General features: G+C 36.0%; 1 protein-coding gene across 4 annotated transcripts; it reads right to left on the reverse strand.

The window, feature by feature from the left end:
- Positions 1-3,534: 3,534 nt before the first annotated feature.
- Positions 3,535-7,434, reverse strand: LOC113296884. Of its 4 annotated transcripts, XM_026545245.1 has the most exons (8): positions 7,261-7,434; positions 6,867-7,056; positions 6,545-6,616; positions 5,572-5,768; positions 4,472-5,078; positions 4,254-4,342; positions 3,882-4,164; positions 3,535-3,746 (listed from the first exon to the last, which is right to left on the reverse strand). In XM_026545245.1, the coding sequence occupies exons 1-5, from the start codon at positions 7,285-7,287 to the stop codon at positions 5,055-5,057; spliced, it is 510 nt and encodes a 169-aa protein (XP_026401030.1). In that variant the 5' UTR covers positions 7,288-7,434; the 3' UTR covers positions 3,535-3,746; positions 3,882-4,164; positions 4,254-4,342; positions 4,472-5,054. The 4 variants fall into 4 exon arrangements, 3 of the variants coding, with proteins under 3 accessions (XP_026401030.1, XP_026401028.1, XP_026401029.1); XR_003333187.1 differs by lacking the exon at positions 6,545-6,616; XM_026545243.1 differs by having other exon boundaries at positions 5,572-6,616.
- Positions 7,435-16,023: the final 8,589 nt, after the last annotated feature.

The raw sequence follows: 16,023 nt of genomic DNA on the forward strand, positions 1-16,023 counted from the left end.
AAGGGAGAGAATTAATGTGTAGTTGCATACTATAAATACATATGGTTTACGGATCATTATGTAAGGGGGAGTGGTTTTCATGTCGATATGAAGTATTGACTAAGGGGGAGTGATACATATCACCATGGTATTGTTGTCAAAGTTGTGATACAATTGAACTTTGATGTTGTGTGATAATGCTAGGACACTGTATAACAATGATTGAGAGCATTTGTTTTCTCATTGTTATCGCTACGGATCTTCAACAACTATGATGATGAGTTGAACACGTTTAGAATCATGGAGTACTTGGAAGTGACGAAGTTTTCGAGTCGTGTTGAAGATGTCAAGGAGATCAAGCATTTGGATGAGAAGCTACAATTTTTATTTATTTTGTAATCCATATGTATTGATAGTTTTGTCACTAAAATTGACAAAGGGGGAGATTGTTAGAGCACTGCTCAGTCGAACTCGCATGCGTTGCTATCTCAAGCATGTTTGTCAATGTTAGTGATCAAAACTATAAGTCTTGATTTCTATCCTATTTATAGATGTCTAGGACTAGGACATAGATTGTGTAGTTGAGATTAGACTTCACGGCGTTCATCATTTGAAGGCGAAGAACTACTAAGGGGAGCTTATGGAACTTCATCGACAAAAGGTATGTTGAGATTGAAACTCATCTATCACTTGGAAAGTCTATTTCTACTTTATCTCCTACATTGAGACATAAGTCGTATTACGATATAGTTTTCTATATACACATTTGAGATTTCGAGCTGAGTATTTCTCACTTACATATTTCTCGAAATATGTGTAGACAAGCTTTCGCTTCGACCAAGTTCATCATATATCATGTGAAAATTTCCGAGTAACATCTTACATGATTTGTGTGATACAATCATTTGGTGTAGTCTTGGAATGTTTCGTTATGATTATTTCAATATATCTTGAAAATTGCTTTGATGCTAATAGTGTGTGAAAACGGTTATTGTCATCCTCTAAGAAAGTTTCAATGATTGAAATAAGAGTTTAGAACACTTAACCATTATTGGATATGTCATGTTGTGCACTCTTGCACATATGTAATCCATGTCCGGGAACCATAGTATGCGCACCCGTCTGCATACCTGTTGGTTTGAGAAATCCGGGAACCTAAGTATGCGTACCCGTTTGCGTATTGGTGTACAGGTTCATGTCCGAGAATTTCTGCTGGGATTGAAAGTTTGCGTACCCGTTTGCGTACTGGCGAATCCCAATATTGGTCCGGGTATTTCAAGTATGCGTACCTGTTTGCATACTTGAAGGTTAAAGTTCTAAAATCGGTTATGAACATGAACTTAAACATTTATATAATAAGGAATGCAATTTTCGCAAACTGTCTCTATAATGTTCATGAATTTATTCGAGTGAATCAAACCGGTTTTGCTTCAATTGTGTTCTTGTATAATTCTATGAGAATATAGCAATTGAACAACTCTTTAACTAGTTTCATTTGAGTCATTTGAACTAGTTATGGTTAAGATGAAACTGATATTAACTAGAAAATGTAATACAAGAGGGTTACAAATTCATTTTTATCAAAAACATTAGTATATATACTAGCTTTTTGAATTTTTTGATGCAGTTTGGTCGACATATGCTGAAGAATTTTAATCCTTGCTTTCGTGGCAATGTAATCCGCTTCTGAATTATGCTTCCTCGCAATATATTTCACTTTAGCTTGAGGTAGTTCAATCAAAATTATCCTTGCTTCCTGCATAGTATTTTCCGATGTCCACGGAAAGTTTGAGCTTATCTTGATTATGTTGTCTGCCAGGACTTTGCAGTCTGTGACTATTGAAACGCTAGACAAAACATTTTCTTTTAGCTAAGTAACTTCCTTTAGAAAAGATTTTGCTTCTACGTGAAATGCTGACGTAGCCACTCTGAACACGTTGATAAGTGCATGAAAGTCTCATGATACGCTGAGTATGGGATAAAGACATAATCCATCGACCAATCTTCTTTCTTAAAGGACGCATCTACAAAAATTATCCAATCTGAATTTAGGTTGGACCAGAGTAATTGATTGAGATTTTCTTTTGTATTTTTATATCATCTTGAAGGATATTCGAAAGGGTAGATTGTGAAAATTTATTAATTTTTCCTATTAGATTAATCGTGTCTGGATTTAACAACCGGGCATCTATATTTCCAGATGAACCAAATAATGGCGGATATTTTTTCCTATAAATTGACCAAATCAGGTTTCGTAGTCCACCATCTACCCAAGAGATAATCGTGTCTGTATTGCAGTTTAAGATTAAATTTTCGAGGGAGACACTAAACCAATTTTTTTTTTTGCGAAAGGACACTCTTTGAAGAGATGGTATTCCGTTTCCTGCGCTTGATTATTACACATCTGATAGTTTGTGCCAATATCTGGATTGTGAGCTCCCAGTCTAGAAGAAGTTGTAAGAGCTTTTTGAGCTAGTTTCCTAATGAAAAGTCTTATTCTTGGGATTGCCTGAATTTTCCAAAAATTTTCCCAGGGAAAGTATAAAATGACATTATTATCTTGATCCTGCTTGGCTTTAAAATTATAAATATTCTTAGCCGAGAATTTCCCTGAGTGATGATGCCTCCATCTAATAATGTCTTGCTCTTGTCTCCTTGGATTTATAGCTTGAATTTTTTTTATCCTCTGGGTAAAAATATTTGTTTAGTTTTTCCTAAACCCATTTATTTTGTTCCATTATTAACTCTTGTACCATTTTTGGTGCCTGATCTTGTAAGTTTGGAATTTTGTGGACAATATCCACATTATGAATCCATCTGTCCTCCCATATTTTTACCGATGCTCCGTTTTTGACTTTCCAAACAAAATTTATCTTAATCAGTTCTAAACCTTTTTGGACACCCAAATTCACGACAAATTCGAAGTTCTAGAGGCTTCAAGTGGGTGTGAATTTGGGAAATACTTGGCTTTAAGAAGTTTAATCCATAATTGATCTTGTTCAGTGATTAACCTATTGGCAAGTTTTGTGAGGAGAGCTATATTAAATTGATGTGGGTTATTAAATTGAGCTATACTTGGTTTGCATATACTTGTCCGAGCTCTTATGAAACCTCCTTGCCTTTTTTGCGCTTCTTTTTTCTACCAGAAGTTTCTTTGAATTCGGTCAAGTTGATCTAGCGTTTCTTTTGGCAGAGTTAGGACTTGCATTTGACAAGTTGGGTAGGCTTGAAGAATCGATTTAATCAAAACTGTCCTGTCCGCTTGGGATAGAAATTTGGATTTCCAGCCTTGTAGAGTGGAATAATATTTTTGGAGGAGAGGCTCAAAGTTGGCTTTTCGATTCTTATTAAAGAAAAGAGGTGTACGTAGATATCTATCATCTTGTTTGGATGGATACGGGGACTAAAATAAACACTTGATTTTTGTAAATCAACCTGATTTTCCTAAAAAGCAGTAAAGTGTCCAGAAGGTTTTTAGCTTCCCCTAGATCGCTTTGGTGAATTTTTGCTAGTTTGAATACCGCGGATTTATACATATTCTCAATAATCTATAAATTGAATACACCCCTAAAAAGGTTTTGACCTTTTTGTTAAAAACTTATATCATTAATCCAATTTATCTTAACAAAATACAAATAAAAAAAGATGCCCCAGCCACTTTATGTCAGGGCCGGCCCTGGAGGCTGTTCCACATCAATCATATTTCCGGCTTCGTAGTTATTTCCTGCACTAACAGCAGCCACATCTGCATGCTAACTGTCCTCAACCTGCATATGATGTATAATGTTTAAATCTGTAAACCCTTGGGTAGTAAAAGGACCTTGCATGATTCAGCTTAGACCTTAAAAGTGGATAGCACCCAAACCAGAATAAAACAAAAAAGTGAAACATTTCAAACCTACCTCATTTGACATTAGTTTAAGCTCCGAAATCAAAGCTTTTCTTGTCTTCGCAACACAGTGTGTAATTGGAACAGGGTTAGCACCAGCGGCTATAACCTATAAATCATCTCCAAGATAGTAGCAGACATGGAAGCTGCATCTCTTTGATTAGCATGTTGTACAAAACTTGACTCCTTCAGCAATCAGATGTGGGGGTACCATTCCATGCCAAGTCACTGGTCTTTGCAGCAGCTTGTCACACCAACTTAGCACCGGTGTTTTCAACTGGATTTTCCAACTCGACCTAGAAAATGAACCCAAATTTTTGCATCAAACCAAAAATAAAATAACACTGCATACTCGCTTTAAAAAGCATTATGTGCATGTGCCGACCTCCTTGGCCACAGTCACTCCATTCGCAATCTTGGGGGAGCCATATTGCTTTCTGAAAGAGCAATCTTACCCTTTAGAACCAAGAGTAACTGCAACAATATTTGCAAGCTTGTTAACACCGTTCTGCAATGGCAGAAAACTGTATAAAGGCAACAAAAAGTAAAACCCAGCAATGAAATAAAAAAAAGCTCAAAAAATAAAAAAGTTAACAAACTTACTTGCAGCTTCTTACTAGCAGACCCATCTTAATATACAGGTTCTTGGCTACCCCTAATCTTTGGTGAACATCTTTTTTGTAAGACCACATTCTGTCTCCTTCCACCAAAAGGCATTGTCGACAATTTTAAAGAAAATGAAAGCATCTTGTCAGTCGCACAGCTGCACAGAGCAACCAATGAACCCACAGATGAAATCGATGCCATTTACTTCCGCTATCTGAAATGCTGTACCTCTATTTCCGTATCTTAATAAACTAAGTCCAACTGAATGCAGCCTTTGGATACCCACTCTAAGGAGGTAACGTAACTACAAATTAGCTCATCTAGTACTATCGGAAGAAAAAAAAAATCAGTATCTAAACAAAAATTAAGTCTTTTTAAACCCCAAGCCAGAATCTACTAATTACACTAAAACCCATAGCATCGTCTGAATTCATCCGAATTAAACTCAACCCAGGATGCATTCGAACAATACACCTACAAATAATATCCCCATGTAAAGCTTGAAACAAACTCCACCCACATAGATTATCATGCAATGACAATGCATTCCACCCGCATGAACAAAAAATGCAGTTATGAACTATATTGCACGGATACGCCTTTCCTGCAACATAGGTTATGACACAAAACACAAAAGATTAATATCTGCTATGAATTAGGGTATGTTTCAGATCGAACCATGAAAAAACGACAGTACAATATTAACCAAAGAAACAACTCTACATTATATAATATAGCATTTGAAGAAGATATATGTTTTTAAGCTTTGGCTGAGCTCTTGAACTACCAGTGTTTTGGTAAGGACTATGCTTCTGTGAATAGAAAACGATATCATATGTAAAGGTCTATAAAATAAACAAACACAGTAAAACTCATGTCCTCAACAATATAATCAATTGATTCACTACATTAGGAAGAAGAATTAAGTTACTAAGAGACTCTCACGAATACGAACCTTAATCCAGCACGGTGTGAAGTAAACTAACATTAACAAACTAAGGTAACTACCAATACTTTAGCTTAATACTGATACCAGAATACGAACCTATTTTCCTGGTTAGATATTTTAATGGCAAAAACAAAGGAAAGACAGAAACCTGAAAAGTCGTAATGAACTTCCTGTGTGAGCTTGATGTTGTCTGCTTCTGAACAGGCAATAGACTCTCAGCAAAAGTTGCAACCCTTGAATCACAGGAAAAGCCTGGAACTGAGGAGGGGATCCCAGTGATTTGAATCTCATTGAAGCTCTTGTTTTTCCAATTGTAGGAATGACAAGTTACGTCAGGCATCTCACCTGGAAATGATTGAATACAGGAGGTTATAATTGTCTGATCTGCTCTTGAAACTGGATGGAAAAAACCATGTCGACGCCACCTAAAGTATAAGGCAGCTCCATATGAATCTCGGTCCAAGCACTACTAGCATCCTTATTATCATCATCATCAAATAACCACAGCTTGGAGGTGAAACCGCTGTTTAGAAATTTTACTAATAAAGCTACCCGTCCATTCAATTCATACAGCTTAACACTATGACTTATGCAAAAGTCATCGCCTGCCGCAGGTCGATCAAAGATCTCATTGGGGACTCTAATGGTTCTAAACTTCTCAGTTCGAACATTAAATGCCACTATGAATTTTGGCTCATCCTGGGCACTAGGTTCACATGCCATAAGCATTTGAGTGGTATAATAAATTGAACCATTCACATAGACAGAAGAAGAAAATGCCCAATAGTCCAGGGTAAACAGGGGTACCTCATCTATCTTTCTCCACTCGTTGTCTCCTACAGTCAAGACCTCACAAACTACTTTCTTAGGTCGATCAAAACTCCATATGCCAACCACTTTATGTTCTTTAGTGGCTGGATCATATCCCAATGCAAGAGAAGCCAATGGGAAATGTAACCGTTTACGGCTTTTTTTACGCAATTCACTAAATGATTTTGATTCAATCCGTGGTGTAACTTCTCGGGTACTGAGATTGCATATACAAACACCAGGAGGGATTGTTTTGCCATAGAAACCTATCAGACCATTTACAGGTCCCAACCTTCTATCATAATACGTACCATCAATCTCTCTTATGGTGTGAACGGCTGCTGTTGATATTGCTCCGCCTTTGCGTTCATATAATAAATCAGCTGTCATCAAAGTAAACGTTCTGTCTCTTAGATTGGTGATGAGGAGATTAGGTCTTGTTTTTTAATGCTCAAGGTGTTGATCAGCAAATGATGGATCTTCTTGAATTAAATACAACCAGTATTTGCAAACACACTTGAATCGCATAAGCGATTTTACAGGTAGTCTGCTTAATATTTCCCGTACTAATACTAATATTGCTGAAAGTGTTTGAAATAACATTTAGTTCTTTTTGATCACAACAACCATTACCTCTGCTCTTCTTCTCCCAATCCCAAGTCTCTTCCTCCAATTGCTTCCTTTTTCGTTTCAATTCAAAACGGGAACCAAATTTTTTGGGAGTGAAATTAAATTTACCAAGGCTTGCAACAGCTTTCACACACCTACGAGAATGCCTTTGTGAACGGAGACGGGGACGACGACTACCAATTAGTCGTGCACCCTGTATTACCAGATTTAAATTGAGAAGACAGAAATTAAAAACCAAAAAATGGACAAGTAGAAGAAAATTTCTCAGCTAAAAAAAACAAACATTCGCCCTGATTTTAATTTTATAAGATAAGCTGCAAATTATATATGAAACACCCGAAATTCAAATTCCAATGATCAATAAAAAGATGAATTAAAAAGGAAACGAATTACTTACTAAACCAGGTGGGGAGAGAAACACCATTCTTATTCTTCTACACTTATAATCCTTTTACAGAGTGGTAAATAAATAACGATCCTGAGCTACAAAAACTACGGTTCGGTAAAGAGAGGCATTTAGGAGAGGAATAAGTAGCAGAGGGGATTATATTGGGGAAGAAGGTTATTTACGTATCCGTCTTTCTAATGGAATCAATTGAGAGCTTACTCACTTCTAGAGCCTTAACTATGGATACGGTGACGGCCCTTTCGGGTATGGGAACGCGTATGGATGCGGATACTGTCGGGCACAGCCATAGTTATCATCGTGCGTTTTGTAGTGATAAAGGTGAAAAAAATAGAGAAAGAGACAGAGTTTTTTTATTGATCAACACCAGGGTTACATGGATACAACAACAAATATATACATGTAAGGGAAACTCTAGGTATAGCTAGTTGGACCACACGTTTATGGGCCGTAGGTCCTGTAACATTTCCCCTTGTGCGGTTCAATAACAAAACAAAACTTTATACATAGTGCTTTACATATAGTTCTTCAAATGTCGTTCTCCTTGATGACTTGTGTCGAAGTCCATTACCTCATTAAAACTATGATAAGGAAAAACCCCGTGGGATAAAACCTTGGTACAACTTTTCACATGTAATACTTCACATGTTGTCTCGTAATTTACATGTAATTCATCACATGCAATACGATCTTAAAAGACCGATGAGTCTAAGTTACTTGCCTCGTTAAAACTTCGTCAGGGAAAACCCAAAGGGACAAAACCTGAACTAAAAAAAAAGTACAATATTAGGCAAACTTATAACATAGTTGGACTCAAATATGTTGCTTCATTAAAACCTTGACAAGGAAAAACTCAGTGGAATAAAACCTTGATGAATGGAAAAGAGTACAACGTGACAGATGCAAGTAAAGGTGATTCGTTGCAGATAATCACTTTGCTCCGTTGAAATCGACTAGTTGCTTCACAACTTTTAAGGCAGAAAATCCTCGTGGGAAAGGCAATATCCTTAGATGGGAAATTACATTCCCGGTGTTTGTTGTTGTCTCATTAAAAATCTTGTCGAGCAATAAAACCATGTGGGAAAAAGTAACCTCAGTGAAGGAAAAGAGTTCAACACACCATTAGATGCTCCCCCTGATGTCAGACAATTTTCATTAGTCTAATGCAGTCAAAAGGAGTTTATCACATCTTACTTTGGTGACTTGAATGTTTATAAGATCATGTTATTGATTCTGGAAGTTACATTGATTAACAAACTATCGCGTTTCATTTCTTTGATTCAGATATTTTCAGTAATATCAACGACGATATTTATGTCTTCAACGTTCAACATACTTGATGTTGTTAGTGTTGTCTCGCTAAAAACCTTGTCGAGTAACAAAACCCTTTGGGAAAAAATATTCTCGATCGAAAGGAAAAATAGTACAACACATCTTCAATTTCGAAGTAAAATATGTCGACATCATATTCTTAGATCCTCCCCTTGATGTCGGCATCTCTCCCTGATTACTTTAAGAGTTGTTCCAGACAGTTTCTTTAGTCATGTAATTTTCGAAACTGAATATTGGTAATGACTTAGAAAATAGTCTACCATATCTCCCCCTGATCACTTTCGTTGGAGAAGAGATTATTGTTCCTTCATAATCAACAACCTTTGGATTGCAGTTCCTAACACATTTTCATCTCCCAATAAATTTTCGTTATCTTCATTAAGACGAAATGGTCACTTACTTACATTTGAACCTCGATTAATCATGGGAGTGCTATCATGATGCATGTCTTTGTTAAATTTCCTGAAAACTTTAGACAAATGCAAACTGGTGGAATAATATACCACTAGCTCAGTATTCGATCGAGCTTTTCCCAGATTTTTTCATCTCAAATTAGGGTTTCAAATAGCTTTTAAGGTCTCTTATTACATCAAGAGTACCCATCATGTCTGTATCATCGACATAGATAGCTACAATTCCAAATCAGGAACTTTCTTGTGAATACGCAATGAAAAAACTTACTTGTCTATCCCCTCCAAATCAAATAGTCACTTACAGGGGTATACCACATCCGCCTGATTGCTTCAATCTATAAGTGAGCGTTATATCTAACTGTAAACACACTCCGTGGTTTAGAGTCACTTGATTTGGGAAACAAAAGGCTATCAAGTACTTTTGTAAATATCTGCTATCTATTGATTCTTTCAGAGATACGTAACAACCACATACATATGCTGCATTTCAAGTTCTTTTGAAATTACCAAGCTAACTAAGTAGCGGAACACTATAACGCTCATTACAAGAGAACAAATCCAGGGCTTTGTGAGAAACCTCGCGCCACAAGGAGAGTCCTTTTACTTTAAGACTTCTTTCTTCTCATTATGCTTTGTGACAAATTAATCATGTATGTCCAATAGGCTTTACACTTGGTTGGTTAGCACTACCACACCAAATACCTGTATATTTGTCAAAGAACCAAGTTCTACCTGGATTATATAGGCCAAATATTCTATTTATTTGAAATTAATCAAAATAAAACATGGTTCGATCTCATTTTGCTCTACTTCTGGAGCAAATATTTATGGATTGTATCATCACTATGCACGCATGATCCTTCCATTGACTCATGTGCAATCTCATAATCCGCCAGGATTTCATTGTTCTCTAGAATCATTTAAAACTACGGAGCGTCCTCCAGTATTGATTCATGGACATAGTCAGAGACAATCAAATGAGATGATTTAATTGATGATACAAATTAGGTTGTGCCTTACATCTACTTCCTTTCTAGATGAGCATTGATCGAACCGAGTGGTCTCTACATCTTCCTTTATGGAGCCACGGCCTCAACTACAATTTCACCAAGTGTAGTTGCAACACCTTAGTCTATGATGTACCCCATACTGAGGATTTTTAACCTTGAAGGAATATTTGCAGCTGGTATGTGTGATCTTGTCACTTGAGCGACACCAGTGTAAATTATGAAAATCGATTATTCACATTTGTGGAGTACTAGAATCAATATGAGACACAGTGGGAGCACACCACGAAAATTCCTGTCGTTCCCTTAGAAAATATTTTTTCTTATCTCCTCCTAACGACGGGAAGACTGTCTCATTAAAATGACAATCCACAAAATCTAGAGGTAAGAGATCTCCTGCCAAAGGTTTTTAAAAATGCGGATAATTGTTGGGAACTCATTTCCAAACATGACTACTTAACAGTTTTGAATACCCATGATAGTACGATGTGGAATCGTACTGGCACATATATAGTGCAACCAACAATGTGTAAGAACACGAATGTCAGGCTTAAATCCAGTTACCAATTGGTACGCATAAAAGGTTGACTAATATTGGGTTCTATAACGAATTAAGTAAAGATGCGTCAATATATATTGCTTATTCCCCAAGCAGTTAAAGGTAGGTTTGTACGCATAACCATGCCTTAGGCACCATCTGTAACCTTTGATGACAGCCTTTGCGAGACCTTGGGGTATATGATACTCTGCATTGATCCTATTAAACATGCAATAACCATCAAGTCCTTTTGATGTACAATCACTAGCATTTATAAGGGGTGGTGAGCTCTTACATGTAAAATATGTGCTAGTAGTTTTCCAAATGCAAATTTATTGGGAACTATAATTAGACCAAAATGTCAAAACATTCACCAGAGCCATAAGTGACTTTAATGGTCCGCATTCTGCATGAATATTTTTCTGAATTTCACCTTGTTTTCTTTGTGAAAATGGGTTGTTTACCATTTGTATTTTAGGATGGTTTCGATCCTGTTTTACTGAAGACTTTGTAAAATGAGTTATACGCTCTCTTTCTTAAAAGCATAATGGGAGGGAGGACGGGGTTGTGCATCTAGTACTTTAGAAAACACTTATTAAGAGATATGCCGTTACTTTGCATTCTGTCAATACTTTTACCGTTGTCTCGTCCACTCAAACACAGTGATTACGTATGATTCCTTTCAAAACGAAACATCATGTCACAACCAAAGTGCCTTTATGGTTTTGTCAAAGCCTGTATGAGTCAATTCCCAACATTTCATTGTCGAAGTCAATATGGATTCAATAATCCAAATACTATAGTGATTTCCTTTTTACTAGATTGACTCATTAGTTTATCTAAGATATATTTCCTTCCAAATATATTAGAGACTATAAAAGATGCAATCAATTACATTATCATCACAGTCAGGTGTCACATGATATCCATTTGCATGGATTTCTTTGGAATTTAACAAGGTGTAATTATTTCTCGGTACATGTAGAGATTTTGTGACGTCTTTGTTTTATCTTAAAAACAAATTTTTGAGCAGTGTTGCGCTCAATGATCCAATCCTCATAGTCACATTATAAGGAAATAGTTCAACAACTAGTTTAGATTCCTTAAGCTAGTAGAAGAAAAACAACTATGAGTTAGACATTTGGGTCTTGAGAGTTTTAATAAGTGGTGTGGCCGTATTACGTAATAAAAGTGGGATTCAACTCAAGTACTTTAGAATGAATATATATTACGTCTCACCCAATATATCTCAAGTGATTTAGAGAACTTATGTCTCGTGTTTTCATTCCATTGGTGCAGATATTGGATCTAGTTCAACTGAATAAGATAGTCAATTGGCCCGACAAAGTTCTTGTTTCCATTAAAGTTGATGTGAAAATTGGTTGCTACTATGATACACCTATTACATTGTATATACGAATACCTATGACCAGGTGCATTTCCAACTCTTTCATTTATGATGGATGATAGAATTACATTTTAGCTTCATCCCATCATATATATGTCCCTTTTCTTATGTTTTATTTGAGTCATTACGTTTAACCCTTATTACTTCGGGGTTCTTTCCATTTTCAATTTTGCTACATTTAGATTAATTTGAGAAATTTCTTTATCTCAATAGACCAAGAGAATCTCACTACACATTTCAACCACTTACTTTAGGTTGAATATATAACTAAAGATAGTTCTCTTGTTGTCACACTTCAACATGTACTGGTTCGTTAGTATCATGGATGAAGTAAATAAATGGAAATTTTCTGACTCATATAATCTTTTGTGAGTTCTTCCACAAAAATTGGAAATTTGTAATACCTGTGATTTTATGTGAATGTATCTTTTGAAACTACAGAGTCTTTAATAGTCGAGCAAGCGGATTACAACCCACAAAACATTCAAATTTGGGCACACAATATGGTGCTCGAGTACTTTTACACCCCAAATAAATATATTTGAACCGAGTTGGTACAACCAATTGAACAAAAGATAAACATCATTCAACCATAGCCAATATCATTTCAAGAGAACAAAATAACAATAAAGCCAAAATTCTTAATGGTCGAGATCAGCAATCATAATTTAAATTGACCGTTTATATAGTACAGACTTATCTTAAGAAAAAAAAAAACAGAACTAGACATGTTCTAAAAACCAAATAAATAAGCCCAACTAGTATTCAACATAAAAACCCACGTTAGAGTTACATACCTTAAAACTTGAACACCCATTATATATGCACAAAACCGGAATGCCCTTGGTTATAAAGGTCTCGAACCAGAAAAAGCGTACAGGACATCCTAGGACAGGACATGGTAGGGTAGCAGCCGGAACGGTACAGGACAGGGCAGCAGCCGGAACAGGACATGGTAGGGTAGCAGCCGGAACGGTACAGGACAGGGCAGCATCCAGGACGGAGCTGGTTTCTCTTCTCTACAGGCGACTAGGGGTGTAATTAATACCCGAAAATACTCGGCATGTCTGTATCCGCCCGAGCCCGCCTGTACCCGAAGTAGCCCAAAGCCTGTTATGGCCCGTCATGGACCACCCGGCCTGGCCTGGATTAATTTATTGGGCGGTCTCGGACTTTGAGATTAATTATGAAGCCCGGCCTGATACCCGGCCTGGTGCCCGGCCTGAAAGCCTTCTATGTGCCATTAATCATTTAATATCCTCTTAAAAAGACTTAAAAGTTACAATTTTATAATTGTCAATTTTGTGTCAAGAAAAATAAAATATATAATTGTTTTTACTTATAATTAACCTTTTCAAAACATTAATGGTAATATATTTTCTTATTAGAAAGTTTATTGTACTTTAATTAATTATTTATTATAGGCTAAAATTAAAAATTTGTCAGTGTAATTTAAATATAAAATAATACTATCACTTACGATATGCGATGTTGGAAAGGAAAGGATATTGTATTTAATACCGTTCATTTGAAAATTTAAACTTAAAAAAAAAATTCAAAATAGTGGTCTGTCTGGCCCGATCTGGCCTGCCCGTATAAAAAACGGGTTTTGGGCGGTCTTTGGGTAGCAAATTATCTACTTGTGCCCGGCCTGTCCGGCCTGAATTTGTTTACGGGCTCACAAATATTAAGTCTGGCCTGCCCGGCCTGTCTTAGTTTTTGGGTCGGACGGCCCGGCCTGCCCGAATTTACACCCCTACAGGCGACCACGCTTCTCCGGAAGAAGAACAGATTCTCTTTTTTTCTCTTTTCAGAGATTCTCTAGGTCCACAAGCAGATCCCAAATTACAAAGGGACTAAATTAATCACAAAAGAAGAATTGCACAAGTAGATTAAATTAATCAAACAAACACTAGTACCTACGTACAGAGGATTATACTAATAAAAGTAGCTCTAATTCCTAATTAGTACATACATAATATACGAAAATAAGAATAATAATCAAACAATTCCCGATTGCAAACAATTAATCAAGATAATTCCTAATTCCTCGGTAAATCAATTTTCGCCGCAGATGTAAAAGAAATAAAATATATATTCGTCGTAGATTTAAAATAAATAAATAAAATATATAGGAAAAAGAGTAGATCTAACTTATCTGATTTGGTTCCAGTAATTTTAACATTAGGTTGATGGTAATTGCATAACTGCGTTGATCTAAATCACCCATGTAGAAGGAAAAAAAAAATCTACCAAAATCCCATCTAGCGCTGCGATATAGCATCGGGCATGATAACGTTTTGTAGTGATAAAGTTGAAAAAGATAGAGAAAGAGACAGAGTTTCTTATTGATCAACAGCAGGGTTACATGGGTACAAAAACATATATATACATGTAAGGAAAACCCTAGGTATAGCTAGTTGGACCGCACATCCATGGGCTGTAGGCCCTGTAACAGTGCGCTCTTTGTTTGGAAAAAATGGCAAATAGTGGTGCTAGACACACCCAAATTTCCACCGTGAAAGCTCCCGAAGAAAAATTCGACGGTCCCTCCAGCGCTCACAGCGTTGGGATTAGTGTGGAAAAATATGGGGTCCATGTTTCTGTGTCTGTCGGTGATCCCTTCGGGAGAAAGTAGAGTTATTGAAATGACAAATTGCACTAAAATAAGTAAGGAAAATCTACAAAACAGTCCCATTCAGGCTCGTTACATCGTTACATCGCATTCTGGAAAATCTACAAAATAAGTGGTAAGGCAGCCGCTTACATATCGTTACATCATTCAGGATCGTTACACCGCATCTACCCAAAGGGTTCATCATTTTCCCTAAGGAGGGTATTTTGGAAAAAGTTAACACTGCTTTATTCAAAAGTGTTAAATTGGATGGAAATTTGTAAACGAATTACAAAAGTATGACTATTTTGTGAACGAATTACAAAGAGTATGACCATTTTGTAATTGGCCCAATAAGTAAATAAAGTACATATATATTCTCGAGCAGTGGATTCTCTGTTCCTCTGCGCCATCCTATTACAGAGTGCCACGTGTCTCATTGTAATTATCATATTTGTTTTTTCATCTCTTTTATTAAATCTCTTTTATTATGTCCTCCAAAATCTGAAATTTAATTTATTAAATCTAGTTAGGATTTAGAAAAACGCGATCGTTTTAATAATCCATGAAAATTTCTCGAGGGAAAAATAAATTTAGTGGAACTTGGAAGTCGGAATGAAAATTTTAAATTGGGTTTTTGACTGTATTCATCAAGGAAATGAAGATTAGATTCATGTCAGGGACAACCAAATTCGTTAAGGAGTACTATTGTGATCTCTTGTGAAGTCCATTGATGTTTGATTCTTATTTTGCAACTAATAAAATATGGGAGTGACTAAATACAACCCATAAATGGGTTAAATACAACCTTCAATAATAATTCAGAATAATTATAACCAAACTTAGGTGGGTGATAAAAACCTTTCTTAATCTTCTTCTGTGTTTTTTTCTTCTCTTAATCAGTTTTTATATGACAAAAACCAGCAAACAATAGTGGAAACACAACGACTGTTAGTTGTTTGGGAATCATGAAGATCATACAGATAGTGATAAGATTGAGAGTTTCGACAACTATTAGGAATAACAAATTATTTAGCACGAATATATCTAGTAAGTTTATTAAAAGAATTTGAAATAACATTTTTCATAATTTGATCTTGTTTCACGCCACAATCATGCAGTGTTCATACTAGAATTTGGGATCGCAAGAAAATATCATCGTGTAACTAAAGAGAAAAATCATGCATCAATAAACAATATTAAAATTATTATGTTTTAGGATTTAAAGATTTGGAGTATGGCCTGTACGTGGCCATGACCTGTTATACCTCAATTCTCAACATAAGTTAAGATAGGTTCTATCTTGTCAACTTGTATTTGTCATTCAAAAGATATTCAATGATGAACTGGACCAATCATGATGTCCTTTCGATTACGAAACAAGTTTTTATATGTACTTCCTTTAAACAAATGTTATAAAACATTTTTTCCTAGGATGAAAT

The sequence above is a fragment of the Papaver somniferum genome, chromosome 7, assembly GCF_003573695.1.
Source record: "Papaver somniferum cultivar HN1 chromosome 7, ASM357369v1, whole genome shotgun sequence".
Taxonomy (NCBI): Eukaryota; Viridiplantae; Streptophyta; class Magnoliopsida; order Ranunculales; family Papaveraceae; genus Papaver; species Papaver somniferum.

Bases quoted from the DNA above. Each gene is read 5' to 3' on its own strand.
- LOC113296884 (XM_026545243.1), bottom strand. From the start codon at position 7,287: ATGGTGTTTCTCTCCCCACCTGGTTTA. The intron at 7,057-7,260 runs GTAAGTAATTCG...CTGGTAATACAG, and splicing joins TTCTCTCCCCACCTGGTTTA to GGTGCACGACTAATTGGTAG. The intron at 6,617-6,866 runs GTAATGGTTGTT...CTTTGATGACAG, and splicing joins TTGGGAGAAGAAGAGCAGAG to CTGATTTATTATATGAACGC.